The 27,431-nt window shown below is 32.3% G+C and overlaps 1 protein-coding gene across 1 annotated transcript; it reads left to right on the top strand.

The window, feature by feature from the left end:
• On the top strand, positions 1–27,431 carry LOC139488077 (glutamyl aminopeptidase-like). Its single transcript, XM_071273423.1, has 19 exons — positions 1–864; positions 7,575–7,716; positions 10,520–10,657; positions 12,181–12,301; positions 12,924–13,078; positions 13,304–13,417; positions 13,946–14,080; positions 15,044–15,109; positions 15,447–15,512; positions 16,439–16,614; positions 17,524–17,600; positions 18,567–18,703; positions 19,389–19,592; positions 20,837–20,910; positions 21,083–21,187; positions 21,371–21,541; positions 24,696–24,836; positions 26,348–26,429; positions 27,204–27,431. Exons 1-19 carry the CDS (start codon positions 233–235, stop codon positions 27,357–27,359), a joined length of 2,892 nt encoding a protein of 963 aa, XP_071129524.1. The 5' UTR covers positions 1–232; the 3' UTR covers positions 27,360–27,431.

The raw sequence follows: 27,431 nt of genomic DNA, 5'->3' as shown, positions 1-27,431 counted from the left end.
ATATCACTACAACAGAGTTATCCAGTGTACTTATCATTGTATATATCTGTAGATCGTCAGGATGATTGTTAATGACCGTTTTCATAATCTAGACATGCTTCGTTTGTAATAGTATATACTTATATCCGGGATCTGTCAAATTTTCATCTTTTACACATAATGTAAATGTTGTGGTCCGAATTAGTGCTATTTTACAACTTTTAAAAGTATCTTTTATCAATTTTGTGTGAAAATGGAGGCAAAATCGTATAAAAAATATGCAGTGAACAAACGGATGGTTTATTTTGTTGGCTTTTTGTTTATAGCTATTCCAATAGCAGTAGGAGTACTTGTTTGGCATTTCATGCCTAAATGTGATGAGAACAAAAATATAATCGGAGATTCTGGTGGAAATCAAGGAGATAAAATATCCACAAGTACTGGATCTGCTTTAACAACAGTGGTGCCAACACCAATAACGACACTATCGTTAACGGAACCTTGGAAAAATCTACGACTTTCAAGGGATGTGCTTCCAATCCATTATGATATCACACTATATCCGGATTTTTATGGTAACCAAAGTTCGTTCTATGGAAACGAAACAATAGAAATAATGGTACATAGAACAACGTCATATATTCTTATACACTATTTATATTTAAATATGACAAAAACAATGTTAAGAGATTCAAATGATAAGGAGATCAAAATAAAACCACTCCGTAATTATGAAGAGAATCAGTTTTGGATCATTGAAACCGAATCTCCACTCCAAGCAGGAATAACAGTTTTTCTTGATCTTCAATTTGATGGATCTTTGACGCGTGCTATTGTTGGATTCTACAAAAGCAGTTATGTCAATTCTATAACAAACCTAACAAGGTACGCTTCTCTTTATTATAGCATACAGATTATTAAAGAAGGATTGGTTCGTAAAACAATGTTAAAAGACACTTGCCTTTTTATCCTATTTTTTTTTCAAACAAAAAAGCTTTCAATCTTCACGTTAAATAACAATATTATAATTCCATGTTTTTTACAATATAAACGATAAATTTAATCAGAATATTAAATTACATACCCTTGAACAGCTCGAACCGCAATGATAAATTTTGACAATTTTTTTAGTAACTTCTAGTATTCCTACAAATTTGTAAGAAGGACATTATTAACCACAATTTAACTTGGTTTGAAGTAATTATACATTGTTTTCCAAATAAAAACAATTTTTGTTATGATGGGTTTTGGTGCAAACATTTTCTCTTTGGCTAGAAAGGGGGGGGGGGGGGCATGTTGGTTCATTTATTCATTTTTGATGAACCCGTATACATAATTGTTCAAACCAGTAAAGCCCACCTGCGGGTTAGCGGGATTTTCTCGCTGTGAAGAAGACCCATTAGTGGCATTGGATATTTTGTGCTCTTTGGTCGCGGTTGTTGTCTCTCCCTGTTTCCATTGTCAATTTTATAATTTGTTATTTTGTATCAAAATTCCTTACAACCTTTAACAGAAATATTTAACGCCAAATAACTTTGGGGTTATTTTTACGAAATTTTGATAATGTTATTTTTTTTTAATACATATAAATGTATGATAAAGCCTCAAGTTCAATTTTCATTTACCTGTAGTGATTGACAACTTTCAGATTTTGGAGCTGTAGAGCTGGAGAGAAATCATGACGGCGGAAATTGACCCTTCTTATTTGAGTGTATCAAGTACAGTTCAAACATATGTCAGTTTATTATCAAATAATGAAAGTTATCTGAACTGTGGCTGATATGATTCTTCAGATTTTCGAAATGCTCCATAAGTAGCTCAAACTTTGACCTATACTATACTTACGTGTTAAGGTCAATCATTTGTTATAGTCAATCATTTGTGTGCAATAATCGAATAATAAATGGTTAGTACTATCGAAGTTGTCCATACAATACAAATGCTTCCCGTATCCTTTCTTAAAGTATAGAAGGAATACGTGTTGATATGTAATCCTAAATTTTGGCATTATACCGGTTCTCATTTTCTAATTATATAATTGAGATGTCCGATATTGTCAATACGTATATGAGTTATTGTTTACCAAAATAACTCTAATAATATATAGATATAGATACAATTGTATATAAAACCATGTTGAACTCTCTTTCTCCCTGTAACACCTCATTTACCCTGTAGTTAATAATCGTTAACGTTTTACCCATTATATTCAAGTATAGTAATTTCGTTTGCATGGTTGTGTGCAAGTTTAATTAACAGACATCTTATTCAGTAAAGTCATCAGCAATTAGTACTTGCATGCCTCTGTATATACTATGGCATTTTTGCACTGTCTTATTGCAAACAAAACGTCTTTTATTATATAAATGACAATAAGCATTGTATTACCTTTATTCTCATCTCTAATATAACTAATGGGAATAAAATTGAGAATGGAAATGGGAAATGTGTCAAAGAGACAACAATCCGACCGAAATCAGCCGAAAGCCACCAATGGGTCTTCAATACAGCGAGCAAATCGCGCACCCGGATGCGTGCTTCAGCTGGTCCCTAAACAAAAATGTATACTTATACTAATTCAGTGATACTGGACGTCATACTTAATTCCGAAATATATAATTGAAACTAAAATTAAAATTCCTACAAGACTAACAAAGACCAGAGGCTCCTGACATGGGACAGGTCAAAAGTCTATACAGTTCCCAGGAAGTTAATTCTAGATTTAATGTTTCGGTGTTACAAATTTTGTTTATGACGACACCTAAGTAGAGAAACAAAACAATAAAAAGTAGCAAAAGATACAAAAGGGACATCTCATCAACTCCATGGCAAAATACAAAAAATTGCAAACAGTCCGCAAACACAACATAAAATAAGGCCGTTAGTTTTCTGGTTTAAAAAGTTTGACATTTGTCGGGGCCTTTGAAAGCTTTCCTAACGATATGGTCATTGTTGAAGGTCGTACCTTAACCTATAATACTAGTAGTTGTTATCTTTTAAACAGTCATTTGGTCTCTGGTAGAGTGTTGCCTCAATTTTTTATATAGATAACAAAATATTAGGCAAAATTACTTTTATATTTGTAAATTAGAAACAAAAGATACCGAAGGAACATTCAAACACATAAACTGACAACGCATTTAAAGAATAAGACAAAAAAGACAATCATCAGTACACAAAACACAACAGAGAAAACTAAAGTCTGAGCAGCACGAATCCAACTAAAGTCTGAGCAACACGAATCCAACTAAAGTCTGAGCAGCACGAATCCAACTAAAGTCTGAGCAGCACGAATCCACCTGAAGTCTGAGCAACACGAATCCAACTAAAGTCTGAGCAACACGAATCCAACTAAAGTCTGAGCAACACGAATCCAACTAAAACCGGTGTTGATATTAATAAGTTTAAGTAAATGAAAGAAAGGATTTACATCCATGACAGAAATCAAAATTATGAAAATTGGTTCATTGTAACATCACTTTGCTTTCTTGTATGCTGTTCTTTACGTGTCGTGTTGTCGTAATGGGGTTTTATTCCAGTTGGTACTGACAATGTCCCAAGTACACGCCTTTTCTTCGTCTCAATAGTAATACAGCTTTTTACAATATTTTTTTATTCTAGATTTCAATATTTTATTTCACAAATGAAGATACCTTATTTTTTCATCAGAAGTGGAAAAATCATATTTGATTCTAAAATATTAGTTTTCTATTGACACCACAAAGTTGCCTGATATTATTGACAATATATTTGTTATGTTTGGAAAGTTGGCCCCTGCAGCCAGGCGGTTTGGGGAACATAGAAAAACCGGGCTATGAGGAGCTGTTGAAGATTTGTGGTTGTCTTTGGTTTAACAAGGTCTTATTTTTTTTGTGTAACATGTTTTGTTTAAAATCAAGGTCGCGTGTTTTCTCATACATCTACGTAATGTGGTCATTCTGTTTTAGATAATGTTACATTTATGAATTTCTAAAAATATAATTACTAAATTATAACATTTCGAATTTCAGTTGCTTGTGGGAAGGGTTTCTTGGCTGTTAATTTCATGTGTTCATTTTACACAAAGTGCATAATAGAAATTTCCCTGATTCATTCTAAGTCATAAAAAGCAGGTACACCATACAAATACGATAAGTATCGCAAAAATCGGTTACGAAAATTGTCAATTCAATTCTCGTCGCAGATTGCGAAGGACTGGTTATTAGAATACAAGAGATATAAGCAATCTCTAATGGAAGAAGAGTTTCGTATAGTCTTACTTTACAATTTTGGCACACACCGTACTTTATGAACTAAATACTACATTTAAATCGATGTATTTAAATTTATAACCAATAAAGTTAAAAATAAGTTTGTTCTTTTATAACAAACAACTCTTATTTTGATGCCCTTGACTTTAAAATCAAACGTGTTTTTACATTATCACATTTCAATTGCGTTACTTAAAACTCATATTTCAACTTTTTTGGATACTATACCGATGTTTTACTACGCAGTTAAAATCACAAACATGTATAATAGAAATGCTTGCAGTTTTTCTGTAAACCATATGAATATAAACCTACAAGTTTGCAAGTTGTTCATGTAAAACTATATTGAATTTGTACAAGCACTTTACATGACATGCCTTTATATATATATATAACATGCAATAAACCTCCCGACACATGCAATTAATAATCGTTTAGTTGTGTCCTGTTTGAAAAATACTGAGTGCCATAAGAAACGCAACACATCATATGTCAAATCATCTTAGAAATTTGGCAACCAAAGAGTTAGTTTCCTTTTTGCTAAAACTGTTGAATTCGTAAGGTAAACGTTCAAATCTGAAAATGGCTGGAAATGTAATGTATACTCTAATATTCTATCAACCAGAGGCCAAATGACGTAGATGTAAGACATCAACCAACGAACAAACCCTCAACCATATAGGAAGCTAACGAATGCCCGACATGACAATAGGTGCAACAAAACAACGATAGAAAAACCCGACCTGTTTTATGTACAAAACAATAATTAAATGCAAAAATAAAATATGACAGACAGAGACCAACGACAACCATCCGACTTGAGACAGGCCCACACAGAATGAGGCGAAGACAGAGGAGATTATAAAAGGGACACGCATTGACTGATAGATTCGGTCTTATTAACATTATTCCACTTAAGCAGACAAAAAGTTCACATGTGGACACATTGTTCCTCTAATAATGTAAGAACTAAAAACCGTTGGTAAACAGTTTCTTTTTAGGGAAATATATAATTCGTTTACCACAAAAAAATCAGTGAACATTCAAGACAGGTAATCTTGCTAAAGAGAAATGAAATTAAGATACAAGTTAAAAATATTACGAACAACATAATTTTTTTAAAAGATATTTTGCTATAAAAAAATGTTTTGTCATCCTAGTGCTGCTAACACCATTTCCGTCAAAATGTATCCATTGTGACATGTTTTAAAATGTAATGATTTCAACGAAAAAAATGCATGGAACCGAAATATACAATCGTATCAATAATATTTTAAAACAAACAAAACTACTACAGGCAAAAAGTCCTAACATGACCTTTACAGTTAAACTTCCTGGTTTAACTTGTTGTCTCGATCTAGATTGCTCGGCAGTTAAGACGTACAACAAGCATGATCATGTTACCAAGCATTGGAAAAATAAATCGTTCGTCTGCCTTGACCTGTGTACCTAGTATTTGTCACATTTGATGGCAAATATTTTTTGTGCTGGGTGGATATGTCGTAAACATGATATACTTCTGTTAAGAAAATTGCATTTTTGAAGATTTATTGCATTTAATAACCCTTCAGTCCGCATTAATGAGAATAGAAATAAACAGTTGAATTATTGCTTAAAGATTATAGTATGTTATATATTCATCTTCCTATCAGTATTTGTATTGAGAAATGACACATGAATACATTTGTTATTCAAATTTTTCTATTTAAACTTGACTTATATTATTTAGCACGATCAAAACTCGTTTAAACGTTTTCAGTACAGTGCATTTATTATGAACTTTGTTACATTGTTTTGTTCTTTGCAAACATAAAGAAAATCAAACTTGACAGTAACTTAACTTAGATAAAACAAACAAATTATAGAAGAGTGAATTTTTGGTAAATGTACAAATTCAGTAAACTTGTTAAAAATACTACAGTTTTGTAATTTTAATACTTAGAATGTTTTTATATGAAATCGAAAGTTCTTTTGAATATTCATAGCTTTCGTATGTTCTGGCCTAAGGCGTGTAAATGTTTGTGAATCCCGCATTTTAAGCCCAATTTTATTTTTATGTTTTCTGGTCTGTGCGTCCGTTCGTCCGTCCGTCTGTCTGTCTGTCGGTCTGTTCGTCCGTCTGCCCCGCTCCAGGTTAAAGTTGTTGGTCAAGGTAGTTTTTGATGAAGTCGAAATCGACTTCAAACTTAGTACACATGTTCCCTATGATATGATCTTTCTAATTTTAATGCCAAATTAGAGTTTTTACCCCAATTTCACGGTCCACTGAACATGGAAAATGATAGTGCGAGTGGGGCATTCGTGTACTGAGGACACATTCTTGTTAGTTTTGGTTGTGAGTGTCTTTCTAACTCGTGCTAACCGAATGTGTGAACTTGCTTTGATTCTACCGTACAAGTAGCACAATAAGAACTTAATCCTGAATCTTTGATAAAATCAAGACTTCTTGATATATTTTGCAAGCTATCATGCCTTGCTACATCTATTATTTTACCAACCCTTGAATTAACATTGACGCAATGTAAGACTTCTATGACAAAACATATTTGTTTGTTATGTCTATATGTCATCTTGAAAAAAGACACTGAGGTGCAAGAATATAAATAATTATTAATATAGTAAAGGTATAAACACTCAATACAATACGTAATAAAATAGTAACAGAAACCATGTCAACCGTGTATTAGTTTAAACATAGTTATTCATAGTGAATTTGGAAACAAGTTTTGCAACTTATATTAATCACTTTGGTGCGAGTGCTGCCTTGAAGCGGCTTTAGCCTGCTCTTTTTCGAAATGGACAAGGGTGTCTTTATCGTGCAAGAGATATGACTCTCTCTTAACCCGGGTCAGCTATTTATCGTCCCATTCCGATGGACTATCATCGTTTCGCAAATAGTGTCAATGGAGAGCCGAAAACTCAACCAATAGGAACTAAATGCTGCACATTTTCAATAAGTTAACCTGCAAATGAATGTAGTACTTTAAAAATAGCTGCTTGTTATGCATGTATCATGGTAATGACACCTCTGTTACAATCCTCTCTGAAAAAGAAACAGATATGTTTATAGTGCGGAAATCAATGTTCTAGCAAGACTATAGGGTTTCTTATTTGCCGATGAAAGACGCAAGAGAAATGCAATATCTGTTTAAATGAGTTGATGCTTTATGAACCTGAAAGTTGATACTGGTATGTGTGTAATAAAAGAGATCCCTGTAAAAAAATAGAATTTCATTTTTACGCATGCTTTTACATGTTACAATAAAAACAGTTCAAGGAAAACAAATATCTGTCAATCATTTGAAACTGAGTTCCGACTGATCGATCAACCGCTATGTTTTGTAGATATATGGTATCATCTAAGTTTGAACCAGTCAGTGCACGCAGAGCATTCCCATGCTTTGATGAACCTAACATAAAAGCCAATTTTACAGTACATTTGGTTCACAAGAATGAATACATAGCTTTATCAAACATGCCGGAGGAAGTAAGTCATTTATATTACATGTACTATATGTGTTTCTGAAAGTAAAATTTATAGAACCGCATGTTTGTTAAGGGGACTAACTTACTTTTAACAAAATTGTGTTTCATATCTTAATACTGAAAATCTTTGTGATGTGATGTGATGATTCAATTTTACAGTGTAGTTGGTTCGCAGAAAAGACTATATAGATCTTTCAAACCTGTCTTGTAGAATTCAAACCTTTCTGGTAGGGCCCGAAATGCATCTTACATGTACTCTATTTGTTTCTTACAGTCATAACAATAGTATAGTATGAAATTCAAAACAGTGTAGCTGTGGCCATTGATTGACCCATCAAAATCATCCATTGACTGGGACAATTTACGTGAACGTTTGTCTGTAACAACCACTGTTCATGACGTACCTACGATAGACATTTAAACTGTGGGGTCAACAAAGGTTTCTTAACGCCTTTAATTATAAAATAATTCGAAAAATTAATCAGGAATAACCTTTGTGTTTTGATTTATATAATTGATATAAATCAAAATATCGTGTTATTTCTGATTAATTTTTCGAATTACTTTATTTAGGTGTTGAGAACCTTTGGTGACCCCATAGTTTAAGTGTCTTTAAAAAGTACATAGTGAGCATTGGTCGTTACATACAAACGTTCACCTAAATTGTCCCAGTCAATGAATGATTTTAATGTGTCAATCAATGGCCACAGCTACACTGTTTTGAATTTCATACTAACTTGATCGCTAAGAAACAAGATTGGCTTGGTACAGATTTCTACCCAATAGATATAAGAAGATGTGATATGAGTGCCAATGAGACAACTCTCCATCCAAGTCGCAATTTGTAAAACATATGTGAACCATAATAGCTTATTACTTAAAGTCTCTGTGTTATTTATTCATTAGCACAATTCCCTGGCATAATTTTCATGCTTGACTGTTATTTATAAAACATTATTTTTTACACAATAGAATGAAATTCATAACAGTGTAGCTATGGCCATTCATTGACTGGGGAAAATTAGGTGAACGTTCGTCTGTAATGCCCACTGCTCACGACGTACTTATCATAGAAATTTAAACTGTGAGGTCACCAAAGGTTCTAAACGCCTAAATAAAATAATTAAAAATACTAATCAGGAATAACCTTTGTAATTTGAAAATAAATAAGAATGGCCTTCAACACGGAGTCTTGGCTCACACCGAACAGCAAGCTATAAAGGTTGAATACTTAAAATTCTTTACTTGATTTTTTGTTATGGTTTGACCATCAATTTTCCTAATATGATATCGCACGTTCTTTCAGATTATTTTTTTTACTTAATTGGCTTTAAAAGTTACAATGCATGATGTCGTCTGTTTATGTAGTTCATATGTGTTTTTCTTTTCTCGTTGGTTTTCCCGTTTGAATGGTTTTACACTAGTAGTTTTGGGGCCCTCTATAACTTGCTGTTCGGTGTGAGCCAAGGCTCCGTGTTGCAGGTCGTACCTTGACCTATAATGGTTTACTTTTATGAATTATTACTTGGGAGGAGAGTTGTCTCATTGGCACTCATACCACATCTTCCTATATCTATCTATATCTATACATCTTTTTTTCAACAAAAGAATACATCTCAAGAATATAAGTTTTGTAAGAAACGTGAGAAATTGTGTTGGACTTGAAGATAAGGCAAAGTGACAAATATCTGAAAGAATGAATCGTTTTATGGTATTAAACAAAGAAATCAAATGATTTTTTAATTATCCAGAACTCTTCACAAACAAAACCCACATGTATACGCATTGAATAAATAGTAGGCCATTCTTAAATGATCACACCGTAGAAGTAGTTGTGCTCTTAATCAATGAGATATTTTGTGAATTAACCCCATCAACTTAATAGTTTTTTTTACAATGGATAAACCTAATTTTTTTTTATTATTATTAAATAATATCATCTCTGAACATTATTATTCTTATAAATGACACGGTTGTATGTGATGATTATAATAAATATTTAAAACAAATTCCTTTCAAGCTTTGTAAAAAGAAAGTTTCATTTTATGTATGTGTAACAAGTGAATATTTCAATACCCACTGGAAGGCCTCCGACAGACTGGGTGAGCATAAAATCATAGCCGTTGACAAACAAGTTACAACCTACAAACGTTTTACTGTCAACCACACTGTTATGCAATTAATTCTAAATTCTAATACAAAAGCATTAGTTTAAACAGAAAAACAAAAGGCGTTCTCTAGAATAACGTGCTCGTGTTTGTATTCGTAAGAGCCATTTATTCCATATGGAATTTTCAAATATTTTAAGTTCTGTTAATATTAAAACTGACAGTAATATTTGGAAGTTATATCTTAACCTCAATAAATGCGTTAGTATGAACCTATAAAACCAATTATAACCAAATACATATTATAAACCGTGTGCAAGATAAAAAAAAAACCAAAACAAAACATTATAGTACCCTACAAAATAAATCAGATATTTTACAGTGTCCATAATATCTTTGAAAGTGGGAATACACAAGGCACATGCACAAGTAAACAATAATAAAGTCATTGCAGAAAACCATATTCATTAGATATTAACAATATTGCAGAGGACATAGTCACATATACTTTTAAAATTGTAGAACAATATACACTTAAAAGTAAAGTGTCAGGGTGCTAAATCTACGGCTACACAAACCAAGCACGCAAACACTGATATAAAGTAGACTTTATACATAATAAAATCGCAATTAGTTCGAAAAACGCAATACATGCTATATACATATCCATTATGTTATATCATTACTCATTTGTAGAAAACTGCTCCATGGTCCGAAGACAACTCGTTAATGAAAACTGATTTCGAAGTCTCTGTGAAAATGAGTACATATTTAGTGTGCTTTATTGTATGTGATTTTGATCATCTGGAGAACACAACCAAACATGGCGTCAAGGTAATTATTATAACTTCCTCCAGCACTTAGAGAAGAAGGTCGACAAGACACGAATTTAATAGTAAACATCAAGTGGATTTAAGCACACCGTTACATTAGTATGTAAATCACGATAAGCTGCAGGTTTAACAAACCCTTGTTATGCGAAAAATGTGGGTAGTCACATTAAAAATTATTATTAGTTTAATTTCACAAAGTTTGCATTTAAAACACTGAAAACTTGTAGTCTAAACTTCTCTTGATCTATATACCTAAACTGAACAGTAGTATGATATAAACGACACATCCTACGATTTCCAAATTGTCGATTTTCTCCACATACCTTATATTTTCCCACTTCTAAAAGTATGTTTTTGACCCTTATCAGTTGTGAGGCATGGTAACATTTGTTTTCTAAAATGTTTTCGACAGTCTTAACCAACAACGTCCGATTCTAAACGATAATTGACCATATCTTATTATTACTTGATAGTATATCTGGCTGGAATTTGTCCATTTTGTGTAGAGTATTATAGTCCGATTTAGTCCAAGTGATAAGTCGCCAAATGCAACAAATGGTCAATTGTAATTAAGACTTTCTGTAACGGTTCACTAAGTGATAATGAAGAGATGATTTCAAAAGTTAAATTATAAAAGCCTTGGTTAAGGAGCTTCATTGTAAGCAGCTACGCAAAGATATCCAAGAGGAAAAATACAGGCTTATATGAACATCAACTGGGCGATATATCGCTTTAAATTTCCATTCTGCTGGAGTGTTTATAAATATTAATTTCATTTCGATTGATACATGTAGTTGTTTTCCATGGACAATAGGGACAAGCTTGAATAAATATTTGCTAGTAATGTTTTTCGGAGTTGATAGATCGGAATGCAAAGCATGTAAATTTCGTCTGCTACTTTTAATGTTTGAGATGAGAGAGAAATTTGCATTCAACAAACCACCTATAGAGCCGCCAAGGTCAATTAACATTCATATACATGTGCTGGAGCGCGTGGAACTATGCCTGTTCGATGCATTATATTAAACGCTTCATTCGGACACATGGCTGTATTATATACTTCCCGCGCTGCAACATATCGGAGACCATTGTTTGTTCAATTATTGTTGTAATTCTACAACTGCTTTGCATCTGCAGAAGAATATTTAAATTGTGAGCATTATAACAAACGACGTTCAATCCTAAATTCTTTGAAAATAGCGAATGTTTCTAGACTTCAAAACTGCAGATAGCACACTAATTCTTCTATGAAGGTAGTTTTATATACCATGATGCATTATTAAATAGCGTGATAAGGGTTCTAAATTAGCGCTGAATATCTAAATTTTACCATTTAATGTGTACATGTCCTTGTTCTGACATAAATGAAATATATGAAAATATAAATATTCTCGTTTGGATTGTTTTACATTTGTCACTTCGTTGCCTTTTATAGCGGATTTTGCAGTATGGGCTTTGCTTTGTCAGATTAAAATTTCTTCAGTCTACTATATATCAAAGCGGGATAATTCTATTTTATTTTAGGTACGGACATATGCTACTCCTGATAGAGTCAATCAGACTAAGTTTGCATTAGATATTGCTGTTCATACAATGGAACTTTACGAAGATTTGTTCGGAGTTCCTTATCCTTTACCAAAACAAGGTTTGTAGCTAACTATATATTCTGATTCCAACAAACATGATAATGGATTGATTGTTGCTTACTTATTTCCAGTGGCAAATATTTCCTGCATATTCAGTACGAACAAGATAAACTATTAAACTTGATGTTTTTTTTTTTATTATCAATCAGTGGAAGTTTAGTTTGATGATGAGTTTATTATGTCCGTAGTCCAGTATCTTTTCGATTAACGACATACGGTATTATTACATACTTCTGGTGGTCATCTTGAACAAATGATCACCTACAAAGTTACAACACTTAGTCACAACTCATACGGAGCAATATTGTCATGTTTTGTTTCATTTCAATTCATTTCAGTGATTCTCTAAAAGAAGACATTTGTATGTATTGTCCATAAGTTACTATGTTAAACAAGGTCCCCTACTGGTTGCCATCTTGGATCATGGATCAGCTTCAAAGTAACATCACTTTGTCAACATCTCAATAGGAATATTGGTGCAATGTTTGGTTCCATTCCTTGGAAGACTTAAACATGTAAAAAGTTAACGACGACGACGAACGCCAAGTTATGAGCAAAGTAGGAAGATTTATTTTTCTCAAATTGTAAACTTTGTTTATTGGCGCTATATTTATTTTTTAGATATGATTGGTATCCCAAACTTTGTATCTGGGGCCATGGAACATTGGGGACTTATAACATACAGAGAAGTTAATATGTTGTACGATCCGAATGAAGCATCATCAGCAAATTTACAGAGAGTAGCTGTCGTTATTGCCCACGAGATATCACATCAGGTTGGTTTTCAAAAAGTGTTATAATTATAAAATTGAGAATGGAAATGGGGAATGTGTTCAAGAGACAACAACCCGACCAAAGCGCAGACAACAGCCGAATGAGATTTGGACTTTTAAATATTTTGGCGTCATTGAAGAGACATAAATCTGGTGCATTAACATTAGTATACTTTAAATGTATTTTTGCTAGTTACAAGTACATGCATTGTCTTTATTCCTTTACAGTGGTTTGGAAATATTGTGACGATGGACTGGTGGGACGATCTCTGGTTAAACGAAGGCTTTGCCAGCTTTATGGAGTATATAGGTGTGGATTCATTCAGACCATCATGGGATATGGTAAGACTAAAATAGCGGCCTATGAAATCATACAATTAGCAGTTTAAAATGACTTACGAGTTTATCTGTCCAGAGAACTACTTATAAAATCGTGGAAGCGAATGACTACCATCCGTCGTATCCCAAATATATTTCCATCAGGAAATAATACTAAACAGGTTAAGATGACTTAATATATTATAAAAATTTACATCACGATGTCATGCTTTACAATAGAATAAGATCAAAACTGCAAAAATACCATAAAAATTATTGTGATCTATCCTTTTGCATTAACCATAATATCTTAGTGTAGACCCGAAACACCAATTTGGGTTTTACAATTATTATACCAGTAGTACAGTCCTTTTTGTATTTTCCTAGGAGTTCAGTATTTTTGTTATTTTACTTTTTCTGTATAGTATGTGTAATAATAGATTATTCTTATATATATTATATAAGTGATTAATGTATTTTCTATACTTTTTTTTTCTTTTATCACTCAATAAGTTTATCCAAATAAAAGCATATCCATTTATTCATTTTCAGATGGAACAATTTTCAACAGAGGATGCCTTACCAGTAATGACAACAGATTCTAAAGTATCATCTCATCCAATTATCGTAAACGTACAAAATCCCAACCAGATAAATGAAGTGTTTGATAGTATATCATACAGCAAGGTAAGTATTTTGCTTACCAGATCTAACACTTTTACTTGTAAATATGATCTGAGTCCAAAAGACTTATTTTCCCTTTTGTTTCTAGGGAGATCTAATTAAACAAGTATTTAAAGAACATATTATCCTGTTAACATTTTTTTCCACAAACCGACCATAAAGCGCACAATACAAAATTGCAGTCAATGAAATTGGACTTAATAATGCTATAAATTGCCGCAAAAAAAAACCAAACAGCACCAAACAAATAATAAATCAAAATATAAAACATAGGTTAATGTCTTTACTCATCTGTTCTTAAGATGGGACTACAGTATACCGTTTATCCTACTTGATAAAAAAAACACTCATCATAGACCCATGGATTTCTACAAGCAACTGTTGATTGAAGAAAAAAGTAAAATCACAAAAATACTTTACTCCAAGGAAAATTCAATCGGAGAGTCCCTTATCAAATGGCGAAATCAAATGACAAAACACATCAAACGAATGGACAACTGTCATATTCCTGACTTGGTACACGAATTTCCAAATGTGGAAAATGGTGGATTGGACCTGGTTTTATAGCGCTAAACCTCTCACTTGAAGAATTACACAGGACCAATTTTACAACAATGAAAAACAATTTCAACAATTTATACTTGATATGATAAAACACACTAGCTTAAGGTGTGTCCGAAATTAAAAGCTATATATGTATCTGTTTATTCGCACATCCTTATTTTGGTCTACAGCGATTATATTCCAATGGCCGAAACCTCTGACAAAAGCCTGTCCATGGTGAACACACTACCATAGAACGAAATCATACATAATATTTTGGAAATATTTAAAAGCAAATTTAATATGGATGCTATAAATAAGTATCAATTCTTCCTTAAAATTTATAAAAATGTTCTTTTTATTACACTTTGTTCATACTAAAAGTTGGCTTTTTTAGTCTTTTTTATCCTTATCTTTAATCAGGGAGCATCTGTAATTCGCATGTTGGAATCTGTCATGGGACGAGAAAGATTCTTTGAAGGCGTCGGGGTATGTACACGTATGTTTAACACTACGTTCAAACATTCACGCTTAAAATTTTTGAACATCAACTAAAAGTTAAAACTGTTCTAAACTGAACTATTTGTCCTCCATCAGAGTCGTTTTTGGAAGTTATTTTTTTTCACAAACTTAAAGGTGTCTGTTTGTTTTACTTCACATGACATTGACGATAATTTAATACAGAAATATGTTGTTTTTTCATAGCGAAAGCTAAGCAGCGGAATTTTCTTCTATAAATTTTTGCAAGTACGTCAGTTTTACTCTGTTTTATGCATCGCATTATGTTTTATTCATGTATATGTTGTTGTTTTATTCATTCTTTTAGAAATATTTAAAAGGTTTTGAGTGGTCAAACGCTAAAACAGATGACTTATGGGCAAAGCTCGGTAACGTAAGTTTATATATAAGTCGTTTAAATAGCAAAACATGTGTTCCTCAAATCGATCTTATTTAAGGTGGTTCTTAACACTGCAGGGAGATAACTCTTAAATCAGCTAAAGGTTTTAATCCCGTTGTAAGGAAATATTAAGAATGTCATTGAACAAAATTAGTGTTTGTCAAACTGCTATATATCCAACCAATTTTGTCCGAGAAAGTGGTTGGTTAAAGTTTTTTGAAATCTTTATATTTTTTCCAAAGGGTCAAAGTCAAAAAGTTGGGTACCACCTTAAGATTTGTTTTACATTTCTTGTTTTACCACCAGAATAAAAAAAATAAAATATTGGTAATGTTTAAACATTTTTTCATCAAGATATTTATTGTAACTGACTTAATGGTCCGAGACCACAATTGTCGTCCCTTGATTTTCGTTGTTCACAAATATAGTCCCTAGTGTTAGCAGTGGGTTACTTGCCATTAATTTTTATACCCCTTTCAAATTTATTTCTCCATGTTTAATGCCTCAAATTGCAAGTAGGGGGTGAAATTACACAGTAAAGAAATTTGGGTCCAGAATTTTAAAGAAAAGTAGACTAAGTGATTTGGTCCAGCTGAAAAAGTTTAAAATTAGCACTTCGGAAGCTGTCAAAAGATTTCAAGACGCCCTAAACATAAAATTGTCCATATTTTGAGTTAGAGCCGATGAAGTTTTCTATAATTTTGATATAATTTGTCCAAAAGTAGTACAACACACTGTAAAAGTTTCTTTGAGAAAGCGGAGGTGGGATTTTTTTTATTTTCATTTATATTCTAAAAGAAATGCACTACGAAATAATTGTGGTCTGGGACCTAATGACGGATTTAAATAAAAAAATAACATAGATATAAAATATCTATGTTATTTTTTCGAATTTTATAATACTGAGATTGCTTTAACAGGTAGACACTTCGCTTACGGTTAAAAATATGATGGACACATGGACTAGACAGATGGGTTTCCCTTACATAAATATAACCATATCTAGCACTGGAGGTACAACTACTGTGAAAGCTGTACAGAAAAGATTTCTTGCAGATATAAATACTGTTTATGATGAAAATGAATCGGACTACAGGTTATTATACTTGAATATTATTTATTTATTTTAGCAGTAGCAACTATATTAACAGATTATCAAAAGTTTGTGCTTGTTCCGAAGGGGGACGTGCAAATTGCAAGATGTTGTAAACATAAGTTGATAATCACAAAGACGACCAAACATAAAACTGTTTTCAAATAAAAAAAAAATGTGTTTAAACAGAACTTCGAAATCACTTTTGTGTAAAGCTTTGCCTAGCGGAATAAAGACTAAAGTTTTGATTCAGTTCAGTTGTTTACGGTAAACATATAACATCGATTGCTACGCCACGTGTTTATGAAATATCATTCATCGTGTATGCTCTTTGTCGAGATTTGGTTACACGTCAAGACAAACATAAATAATATTTGAACATAAACACGAAGGAAATTTATGAAAGGAAAAAAACATGTAAGGTTTAACTTGCCGGCTGAGAAAATGTAACCTTTATAGTAACACAGTTGTTGTAAATCGTGATTGTGTCACTGAAATGCTTGTTTTCAACTTATGTGTGTTGTAACATCGAAAGAAAACGGTGTTTAACTAGTGATTTAGTTGTAGACTTAACAGTAATGTTTAATCTCAGTATCCAGTTACTTCTTCTTGACTTGCATGTAATATTTCCCGCTATACGTTAAACACCAAGCCATCATCTTCTTTAGAAAATCAGTAATGATAATGTTCTGTAGAGAAGACTACATTTACGTTTAACTTTCTTTTCCCTCCGTGCCGCTTGTATCGTCTACTGCATGATTTTTTTTTTTATTAAACAGGAGTTGAGCTGTCTTGTTGTTGGAACTATTTGCTATATAGTTAAAATTTCAAAAGTTATAATGTGTGAAATGTTGATTGCCTCATTGTTTAATAGCTGTTTATATATTTTGAAACCATCTATATTTGTTACAGATATAGGTGGCACGTTTTCTTAGATTACGTGACCAGTGATGGACATAACGGTAACGTGTGGATGAACAGAGTCGACGGTAAGTGTACAACTGTACATGTTTTTATGTCACAATACATGTATCTAAATAGAAGGCCAATGACCGGTATTACATGTGTACATGTATGCAAGTGCTAGCTATACATGTATGCGACAGATTAACTGCATGACATATACCTCACATCGCCTTTTAAACGGTTGTCTATGCCCTTCAACAATGACTAAATGGTTGTGTTGGTATTTGATTAATTTGTTTTGGGACTTTCCGATTGAGTTTTCCTCGGAGTTCAGTATTTTTGTGATTTTACTTTTTAAAACTTTGCCGTAAGTAAGCATTAGATAAAAAACTGACAGGAGTTTTTTTGCCTAGCAGTCTTGTATGTTGATTGCAAGTTCACTGATCGAACATGACTTTATACTTTCAAATCAAACTTGACAAATACGGTAGACTGAATGAATGACTAAATTATAGTCTCCATGAGGTCTCAAATCTGGCGTTTAACCTACCGTTATAGGGAGGCCCGTTTGACAATGCAGGATGTTTAAAAAAAAAGAGACGTTTTGTTGGTTTGTGGACGTAAAATCGGAAACTGCATGTAGAAAGAATTCTAAGCTGTCTGCGGTTAACCTAATGCAGGTCTACCGGATGTTTTGTTAATTTCATCACGTCTTACAATAGACATGATATATTTGCTACTGGAATTTAAGCAAATATTCAACTAATTGGTTGATTAATTGACATTAGCAAAACAACATCTGTCATATCAAAGACGAAGTTGAAGAGCAGTCAAAACCGAAAAATCAACTAAGATATCAGAATAGTTTAGCAGATGCATGAACATTTGAAAATGCACCATAACTGAAAAAACTTTGATGTGTGCAGAATTTCGCCTTCATTGTCGGTGTAACTGACACAACAGCCCATATAACAAAATTTCGTTTCAGTAAATATGTTGATTAAAAATTTGTATAAAAATGAAAAAAAAAAGATTTTTTTTTGTTTCAGAGAAAACATTCGATGTTCCAGCGAACTTGACAAATGGTTGGATCAAATTCAATGTTAATCAAACTGGATTTTATAGAGTATTGTATCCCGACAACATATGGAAATCTATAGCAAATCAACTCGAAATGAATCCTAGTGTAATTATTTGCCATTTTCTAATTCTATATCTTGTCGTCTGAAACTTTCTAAAGCCTCGGTCACACCTTACCGGATAGCACGAACGGACGCCTAACGGATGAAAATAAAAGTTGTCCGTTGACAAAATTGTTATCCGTTAGGAGTCCGTTGATGTACTGACCGAATAAAACGGACGTGTAACGAATGCATAACGGACACACACCGGATATGCAACGTACGAGAAACGGAAACGTAACGAACAGAACGGATGTCGAACGTACATCCAACGGACGAGTACCGCATAAAACGGACACCTAACGGAAGCGTACCGGATAAAACGGATGAACAAGATATACTGAAAATTTAAAGGCGTCCGTTCGTGCTATCCGGTAAGTTGTGATCGAGGCTTAAGATAAAACAAATAACTGACAGGTAGTTCGAGGGGCAATTAAAAAGAGAAAATATATCTTCACAAACAAGTTAAATTACACGTCAAATGTTGTTGTAAAAAATACAATCTTCGTAATTCTGTTTTCAATCTCATATGAATTAAGGTATATGCTTATACTTTGCATGTAGACAAAAAAAAAACCTCAGAAATATAACTTGACTTGCCAACTAATTTTACCGTCCTTTAATTTGTTTGCATTCATTTGTGTTTTTTTTTTTAGTTTGACTTTGAAGATGGTTTGTATTTGTTTTTAGATTATGCGGGATGTGGAAAAATCAGGATTAATCAACGATGCCTTTAATTTAGCACGTGGAGGATACCTCAGTTATGACTTGGCGTTAGGTCTAACACGGTTTTTAAATAAAGAAATGGGACATCTACCTTGGGAAAGTGCATACTCAGTCCTGAGTTATATCACTCACATGTTTGAGTTAGGCGGTGACTATTCTAATATGAGGGTATGTTATATATAATTGTTGGATATATTTTCAAAGGTTAAGCAAAGTTATGCATGCTTCATACTTTAATACACTGCTTTATGTTTGTGTAAACCCTACTTCGTATCGGTAATAGTCAAATTACGATATTTGAATATGTAAAAAATGAAAACAACACGGTAATATATATGATATATTAAACTTATATTTATTTTGTTTGATATTCTTATTTAAATCTTAAATACTCATTAGGGCCCCGCCTTTAGGCGGGTCGCCCTATAGTGACCAGTCTGTCCGTCCGTCCGTCCGTCCGTCCGTCCGTAACACTTTAACTTTGTGTCCGCTCAATATCTAGAGAACCATTATGATTTCATACTTTATACTTTACATGTTTATTAACCACCACCAGAGGACGTGTCATGATGTATGTACAACTTCCTAGGTCAAAGGTCAAGGTAAAAAAAACTTTGTTTTCAGTTGACAACCCTGTGTCCTGTGGTGAAGATCGTGTCCGCTCCATATCTAGATAGCCGTAATGATTTTATACTTAATACTTAACATATTTATTAACCAACACCAGAGGGTGTGTCATGATGTATGTACAACTTCCTAGGTCAAAGGTCAAGGTCAAAAACTTTGGTTTCAGTTGACAACCCCGTGTCCTGTGGTGAATATCGTGTCCGTGATTTCAAATATTATACTTGACATCTATTTTAACCAACACCAGAGGATTTGTCATGATGTATGTACAACTTTCTAGGTCAAAGGTCTGTCTGTCTGTTGATCTGTCCATCGCTAACAAATTTGATCCACACTATATTTTGAGAGGACAGCTGTTATTATTTCATACTTTATACCTGACAAACATTTTCAACTTAACATATATATTAACCAACACCAGAGAATGTGTCATAATGTATGCATCCTAGGTCAAAGGTCAGTCCGTAGGTCTGTCCATCCGTTCGTTGTTCTTAACAAATTGTTATCAAGTCTAGCCTATCTGGCACAATACACAAAAATCATGATAATGTTTCAGACTTATTGTTCATTTTGTTATCAAGTATAGCCTATCACACATGAGACTATGTAATAACTTCAAATAATGCTTCATATCAGATTATCCATACAACTTATTTACCCCACGTTATTGACAGCGGGGCCCACAGAGATGGCTCCCATCTCAATGGTATCTAGTTATGCCTATATCTTCCAAAATAACAGAAGTAGAAAAAAATCTTGATTTAAAAAAAAATAATTGATTTCAGATATATATTTTGAGAAAAGTCAAACCAGTCATGGACGCCATTGGATGGCAGGACAATGGAAACCATTTAGAAAAGTGAGTCCCAAAATTTATTTTTTAAACTTTTTTCCTTGCCTAATTTCTATATTGAGATGAATGTAATATGAATATATGGAAAAAAAAATATTTAAAAATGATAAAATATATCAAAATATGAAGCAAATAGGAATTAAATAACTTTAACTCCAATATTTGATATTTATTTCAGATTAATGAGATCTAATATAATTGAATTGGCATGCAGATTGGGTGACCAACATTGTTTACGGAATGCAACTGAAAAGTTTAGAAACTGGATAGAAAACGGAGCAAGGTAGGCAAAAGTGTGATATAACATGAATTCAAATGTATGCACAAAATAATTATGATATTTCATATTTATCTATATTATAATTATTTAGCAGTTCCCTTGTAATGATAATATTACTTTTATAAGACAGAAATATTTTTATATCATTTGAAATGAATTTTAACTAAATAACTATTGTATTTTCAGTGTTCCACCAAATCTACGTTCTCTAGTGTATAATTATGGAATACAAGGAAGTGATTCAGAAGAAGATTGGAACTTTATGTGGGATAAATACACTAGAGAAACTGTTCCACAAGAACAGATTAAGTTACTGTATGGGTTGTCTCGTACCCGCTCTGTATGGCTACTAAGAAGGTAAACCATGTTCTGGTGTTGTCAAGAACATTCTATTGTTATTATTTCGGGTTTTTTTTGTGTTTGGAAAATCATCATCAAAGAAAATAATATAAAGGCTATTTATCCCAAAAAACTTGGATCTGTTGGTTAAGATCATTGTAAATTATAAGTTCATGTATGCACATTTGTAAAACCAGTCTCAATCCGATGGACGTCAAATGGATGGAAACCAGCTACTTACACATAATTAATATCTTTTTTTAGAAAGGGTTTAGTGGAACAAGTGTTGTTCTTTGGGTTATTTTCGCCATTGATTGTTCGTCTAATTTATATTCTCTGAGGAATCGGGTGTTGGTTATTAATGAGTTCTGTTAAAATATCCTGTGTTTTTGGCATTTCCTGTTTTCTTTTTTTATTTATTTTCTTCCGTCATCAATTTATCAATCGTATCCGGTAGAAAACTAAACGATCGTGAACATTAAAAAAACGTATGGTAATAGGTGGAAAGTTGGTATAACGCTGGAACGTGCGAAAGGACGAAGTTTGCAGCTTTTTACAATGATTCATTAAAGTTACTATTCAGCATCTTATAACAAAAGTATGACTTACATGTACGTCTATCTAGTATCAAATTTAAACAGATACATGTTCAGCGGTACCACGATTTCCCGCGAAATACAAGAAAAACATTATATCCCAAAAACAAACTGATATATCCCGAGAAAAATACTTTTTATGGTGTTATGCTACTTTTTATAGTGATATATTACTTTTAACAATATTAAAGAATATTAAATTACTCGTTTTTATTCAATAAAAGTGCAATTTCATTTCAAAAATTCGATTTGTATGACTTGTTACGTATGCAAATCCCTTGTTAATACAAAATACTAAATTTTCTCAAATTTTGTTCATCAAAGAAATATGAAGACAATGGTTTGGTATTATTTTAGTAACATTTGCAAATAAAAAGTAATTTACGATTTTGGTGCTTGTTCTTCAAAATAAAAATTTCTGCAAAAAAAGTTGACCGGACGTAATCAACATTCGCCAATATTATGCTTTTAATATTTTGACCTGATCGACACAAGTGTTAATATCTCTTCTTTTTTTTTTAATAATATCTATCCATGAAATTAATGAATCTGTGAGATTCCAATAAATATATTATACGAAATATAAACTTGACAATAAAATCAATGAGCCCAAAATGTTGATTTGAGTAAAATTGAGAAAGGAAATGGGGAATGTGTCAAAGCGACAACAACCCGACCATAGAGCAGACAACAGCCGAAGGCCAACAATGGGTCTTCAATGTAGCGAGAATTCCCGCACCCGTAGGTGTCCTTCAGCTGGCCCCTAAAAATATGTATACTAGTACAGTGATAATGCACGTCATACTAAACTCCGAATTATACACAAGAAACTAAAATTAAAAATCATACAAGACTGACAAAGGCCAAAGGCTCCTGACTTGGGACAGGCGCAAAATTGCGGCGGGGTTAAACATGTTTATGAGATCTCAACCCTCCCCCTATACCTCTAGCCAATGTAGAAAAGTAAACGCATAACAATACGCACATTAAAATTCAGTTCAAGAGAAGTCCGAGTCCGATGTCAAAAGATGTAACAAAAGAAAATAAATAAAATGACAATAATACATAAATAACAACAGACTACTAGCAGTTAACTGACATGCCAGCTCCAGACCTCAATTAAACTGATTGAAAGATTATGTCTTCATCATATGAATATGATATCAGGCACAATCCCTCCCGTAAGGGGTTTAGTATCATACTATCATAAAATATATGAGAAGAACATAACCCGTGTCATGCAAATAACTGTTTTAAAAAAAAAAGTGTTTAGTTCCGATGCAAAGACCCTATAAGTGAATCAATATTTAAGCCAAAATATGCAATCTTTAATGACCTGACAACAGTATCGTAACTATATCCCTTCTTAATAAGTCTGTTTAAAGGTTTTGTAAGCTTTTGAGGTGAATACTGACATGTTTGTGCTGCATGAGTTTACCACGGCACAATAGAAGTACTAATATTTAATTAAATTAATCTAATTTGACACTTGTCGTAATCACCAATTAAGCCAAATAACATGTCAAGTTTTCACACCTGAGATATCAAATACATTTAATTGAATGACCTTCTTTTTTTTTTTTTTTTTTTTTTTTTTTAGAAAAACAGTTTTTTTTGCTATCAAGATTTTATGTTCGTATAATATATTTATATAATATATTCATGAACAAATATTGTAAAACAAAAGAGATATAATTATTAACACTCGTTGTCGACCAGTTGAATATATATTTATATAGTGGATATTGGCGAGTGTGAATACCACTGGTCAACTTTTTTACTCAAAAATAATTATTTTCACTTTTTAATTTATTTTCATAAAATATAGTTTAATATCTATAAATATTAACAAAATCTACCGAATAACAAACACGTTATGACTATTAATATCTCATCCGGTCAACCGTCCTGTCATTATTCGGGCAATCGTCCTGTCATTAATGCAACCCAAGGAATTTGCATACAAGATATAAAAATCGATTTTCTGAAGATTGCGTGTACTTTTATTAATTATGAACGCCTTAAACCTTATTTAATGAATGGCTATTATTTATTTTGAATTTATTGACCCATAAAATAATTTTTGAATCTTCACATTGAATAATCCGCGAATTATGTAAAATGTGAAGAGTCAAAAATTAATTTTATGGGTCAATAAATTCAAAAAAAATTATTGCCATTCATTATAAATAAATTTCTATCAAAAACAAGGCTCAAAGAACTTTTGATATTATTTATCTTAACAAAAACAACGTACACACATGTTGGCGTATGAATACACAACGTCAGAGTGGGCGTGTCGCCATAGAAATTGACAACATTGAAAATAAAACTAATACTTTTAACCAATTAGAAGACAGTAAATACACCAAATTTATTTACTATTGTATGCTGTTACACTAATTCAAGCAGTATAACACCTATAACACCATTAAAAATCTTTTTCTCGGGATATATCTGTTTGTTTTTGGGATATTACGTTTTTCTTGTATTTCTCAAAAATTCGCCATGAAACACAACAGGCAATTGTAGATAACTATCGCATTATACAGTCGTTTGTTTTATTATTTTTGTAGATATCTGGAATATGCTAAAGATGAATCCAAAGTGAAAGCGCAAGATTTCTTTAGTGTTATAACCTATATATCACGTAATCCCATTGGAAGAAGTTTGGCTTGGGACTGGGTGAGATCAAACTGGGAATATTTGGTACAAAGGTAATTAAAACGGACGATTTCATTTACTGAAAAAAAGTTTTATTTTTAAATTATGGCTTTAAAAAAGCAGAATAAGCGATCAAGTTTCTTTCTTGCATTATATTACAGCAATATGGTGAATCACATTTAAATAAAACTACAACGGCATTTAACCTCAAATAGATTCGATATTGGCTTGTATGCTGTAACCGAGTAAAATGTTACATACAGTTAGTTTTGTCTATTTACCCAAAGTGTTTGTTGATAGCAAACAAAAGTCGCCATGACATCATGTGTAATAATTAAGACCGAACATAAACGCAAAAGAAACTAGAGTAAGTCATGGATACATGTCTGCGTGTTTAAGGTCTAGCGACTGGATCAACACGAATAATGCTTCATTTTCAGGAAAATATTTCCAGGAATTCATTAAATTAATATAGTTTTAGGCTTTGTAGTTTGAAAATGAGTAATATATGAATTTTAAAACAAGGGGTCGGAAGAACAATCTAGAAAAAGTAATTTGATACTTGGTTGTAATCATTTATTAGGAGGAATCTACGTGACTTTTTTTATTCAAGTTAAATGCATATCGAAAACGTGCTTCCAAAAAACAATCATGAATTTCTAAGTTTTGAAATATTACATCAAAAATGTTTTAACAAGTAATTGAGTTTTAATTAACATTAAGCTGCGTCGGATAACACATATACACGTCCAATTATAAGACTTTGAAAGATTTTGGAATATGAAATACGAAATAAAAGATGCATTTTGGTCGTTTTGTAGTTTTTTATACAACAAATCAATTTTCTAAAAGTTACAAACCTTGCAGAGATTTTTTGTCAACCCAAAATATCTAAAAAGATGTATTGTTAATTTTTTTTCCTAATGTCAATTTCTATCCGGCGCAGCTCATTTTACAACATATTACTAACTAAAAGTCATAATTCAATTGGTCTTACTAATTCATTTGAAACTCTTCATGGTCAACTCTTTTCATATAGAATGAAATTCAAAACAGTGTGGCTGTGGCCATTGATTGACACATTAAATTCATCCATTGACTGGGACAATTTAGGTGAACGTTTGTATGTAACGAACCACTGCTCACTGAGTACTTTTTAAAGACACTTAAACTATGGGGTCACCAAAGGTTCTCAACACCTTAATAAAGTAATTCGAAAAATTAATCAGAAATAGCAAGATGTTTTGATTTATATCAATTATATAAATAAAAACATAAAGGTTATTCCTGATTAATTTTTCGAATTATTTTATAATTAAAGGCGTTAAGAAACCTTTGGTGGCCCCACAGTTTAAATGTCTATCGTAGGTACGTCGTGAACAGTGGTCGTTACAGACAAACGTTCACGTAAATTGTCCCAGTCAATGGATGAATTTAATGTGTCAATCAATGGCCACAGCCACACTGTTTTGAATTTCATTCTATATCGATCGAATCCATAATTTTTCAAAAGTATGTATCTCAATTAAATGTTGTCATTTTGAATTTATATGGAATATTTCAGATTTACAGTGTTCTCAAGGTCACTTGGAAGGTTGATACCATCGATTATAATATATTTCAATACAGAGTTTCATCTGAAAGAGGTAAATTAATATTTTTATACTCAAACCGTAACACAGGAGGAATTAAGGTTTATCCTTGTTCTGTCTGTACTTTTGTCTGCTGAACGTCCTGAAACCAATTTCCGTTCGCTAACTTTAGTTAGCCTCAAACAAATAATATGAAACTTTTACAAAATGCTTTAAGCTATTAACAGATCAAGTTCGAATTTCAAGTCGCGTCACTTTTACCGTTCTGTAGTATTGTCCCTTTGTAAACGTTATATGGCATCATCTGTGTCACATTGCCACATTCTGTGTTCATTTTGTTTGTAAACATCACTGTGAAAATAGAACTATTTTCAAAACGCAATAAATGAAGAAAAAAAACCCAATAATATACGTTTAAAAATAAATAGTTTCACCTTCAATTAAATATTATTATTGGACAAGACTAAAGCAGGGACTTCCTTTTATGGTAGATAAATGTACATGCAACATTGAAATAGATGACAGGAATCGCTTATACGTTATTTCGAAACAACAAACCAAGTGTCAAGCCGACTCCTTCTAATTTATTTACCTGTACTCACTTGACTTCTTTATCAATCTTTTCCTTCTAATATATCTACTTTTATTAAAATGCATTTTATATAACTTTACCGTTTATTCTCTTTACCTTTGAAAGAGATATTTACTTGGTTGTCTCCCTTGATATAAATGAGTAAAAAATGTCAGTCAACATGTTTGATTTTTTTTTATATATATATATATATATGCAACTGCATCAGTTCATTTTCATATGTTCCTGTATTTTAGGTTGAGACATTTTTCAAACTATATCCGGATGCTGGTGCAGGAGAAAGAGCACGAGAACAAGCCTTGGAAAGTATAAGAGGAAATATAGCATGGATGAGTAATTATCAAGATATAATTAGTAAATGGCTTTGTCAAGAACTCAAAAACTGTGTATGAAGCAGCATATACCTCGAATATATTTTATAAAATATCTCGTTTTAAATGTTGTATTGTAAACAGTTTCATGTA

Source organism: Mytilus edulis, chromosome 9 (assembly GCF_963676685.1).
Source record: "Mytilus edulis chromosome 9, xbMytEdul2.2, whole genome shotgun sequence".
NCBI lineage: Eukaryota > Metazoa > Mollusca > Bivalvia > Mytilida > Mytilidae > Mytilus > Mytilus edulis.
Note: the sequence above shows the minus strand (reverse complement) of the source record. Positions and strands in the feature narration are given on the sequence as shown.

Bases quoted from the DNA above. Each gene is read 5' to 3' on its own strand.
- LOC139488077 (XM_071273423.1), top strand. From the start codon at position 233: ATGGAGGCAAAATCGTATAAAAAATATGCAGTGAACAAACGGATGGTT. The intron at 12,302-12,923 runs GTTTGTAGCTAA...TTTATTTTTTAG, and splicing joins TTATCCTTTACCAAAACAAG to ATATGATTGGTATCCCAAAC. The intron at 19,593-20,836 runs GTATGTTATATA...AATTGATTTCAG, and splicing joins GTGACTATTCTAATATGAGG to ATATATATTTTGAGAAAAGT.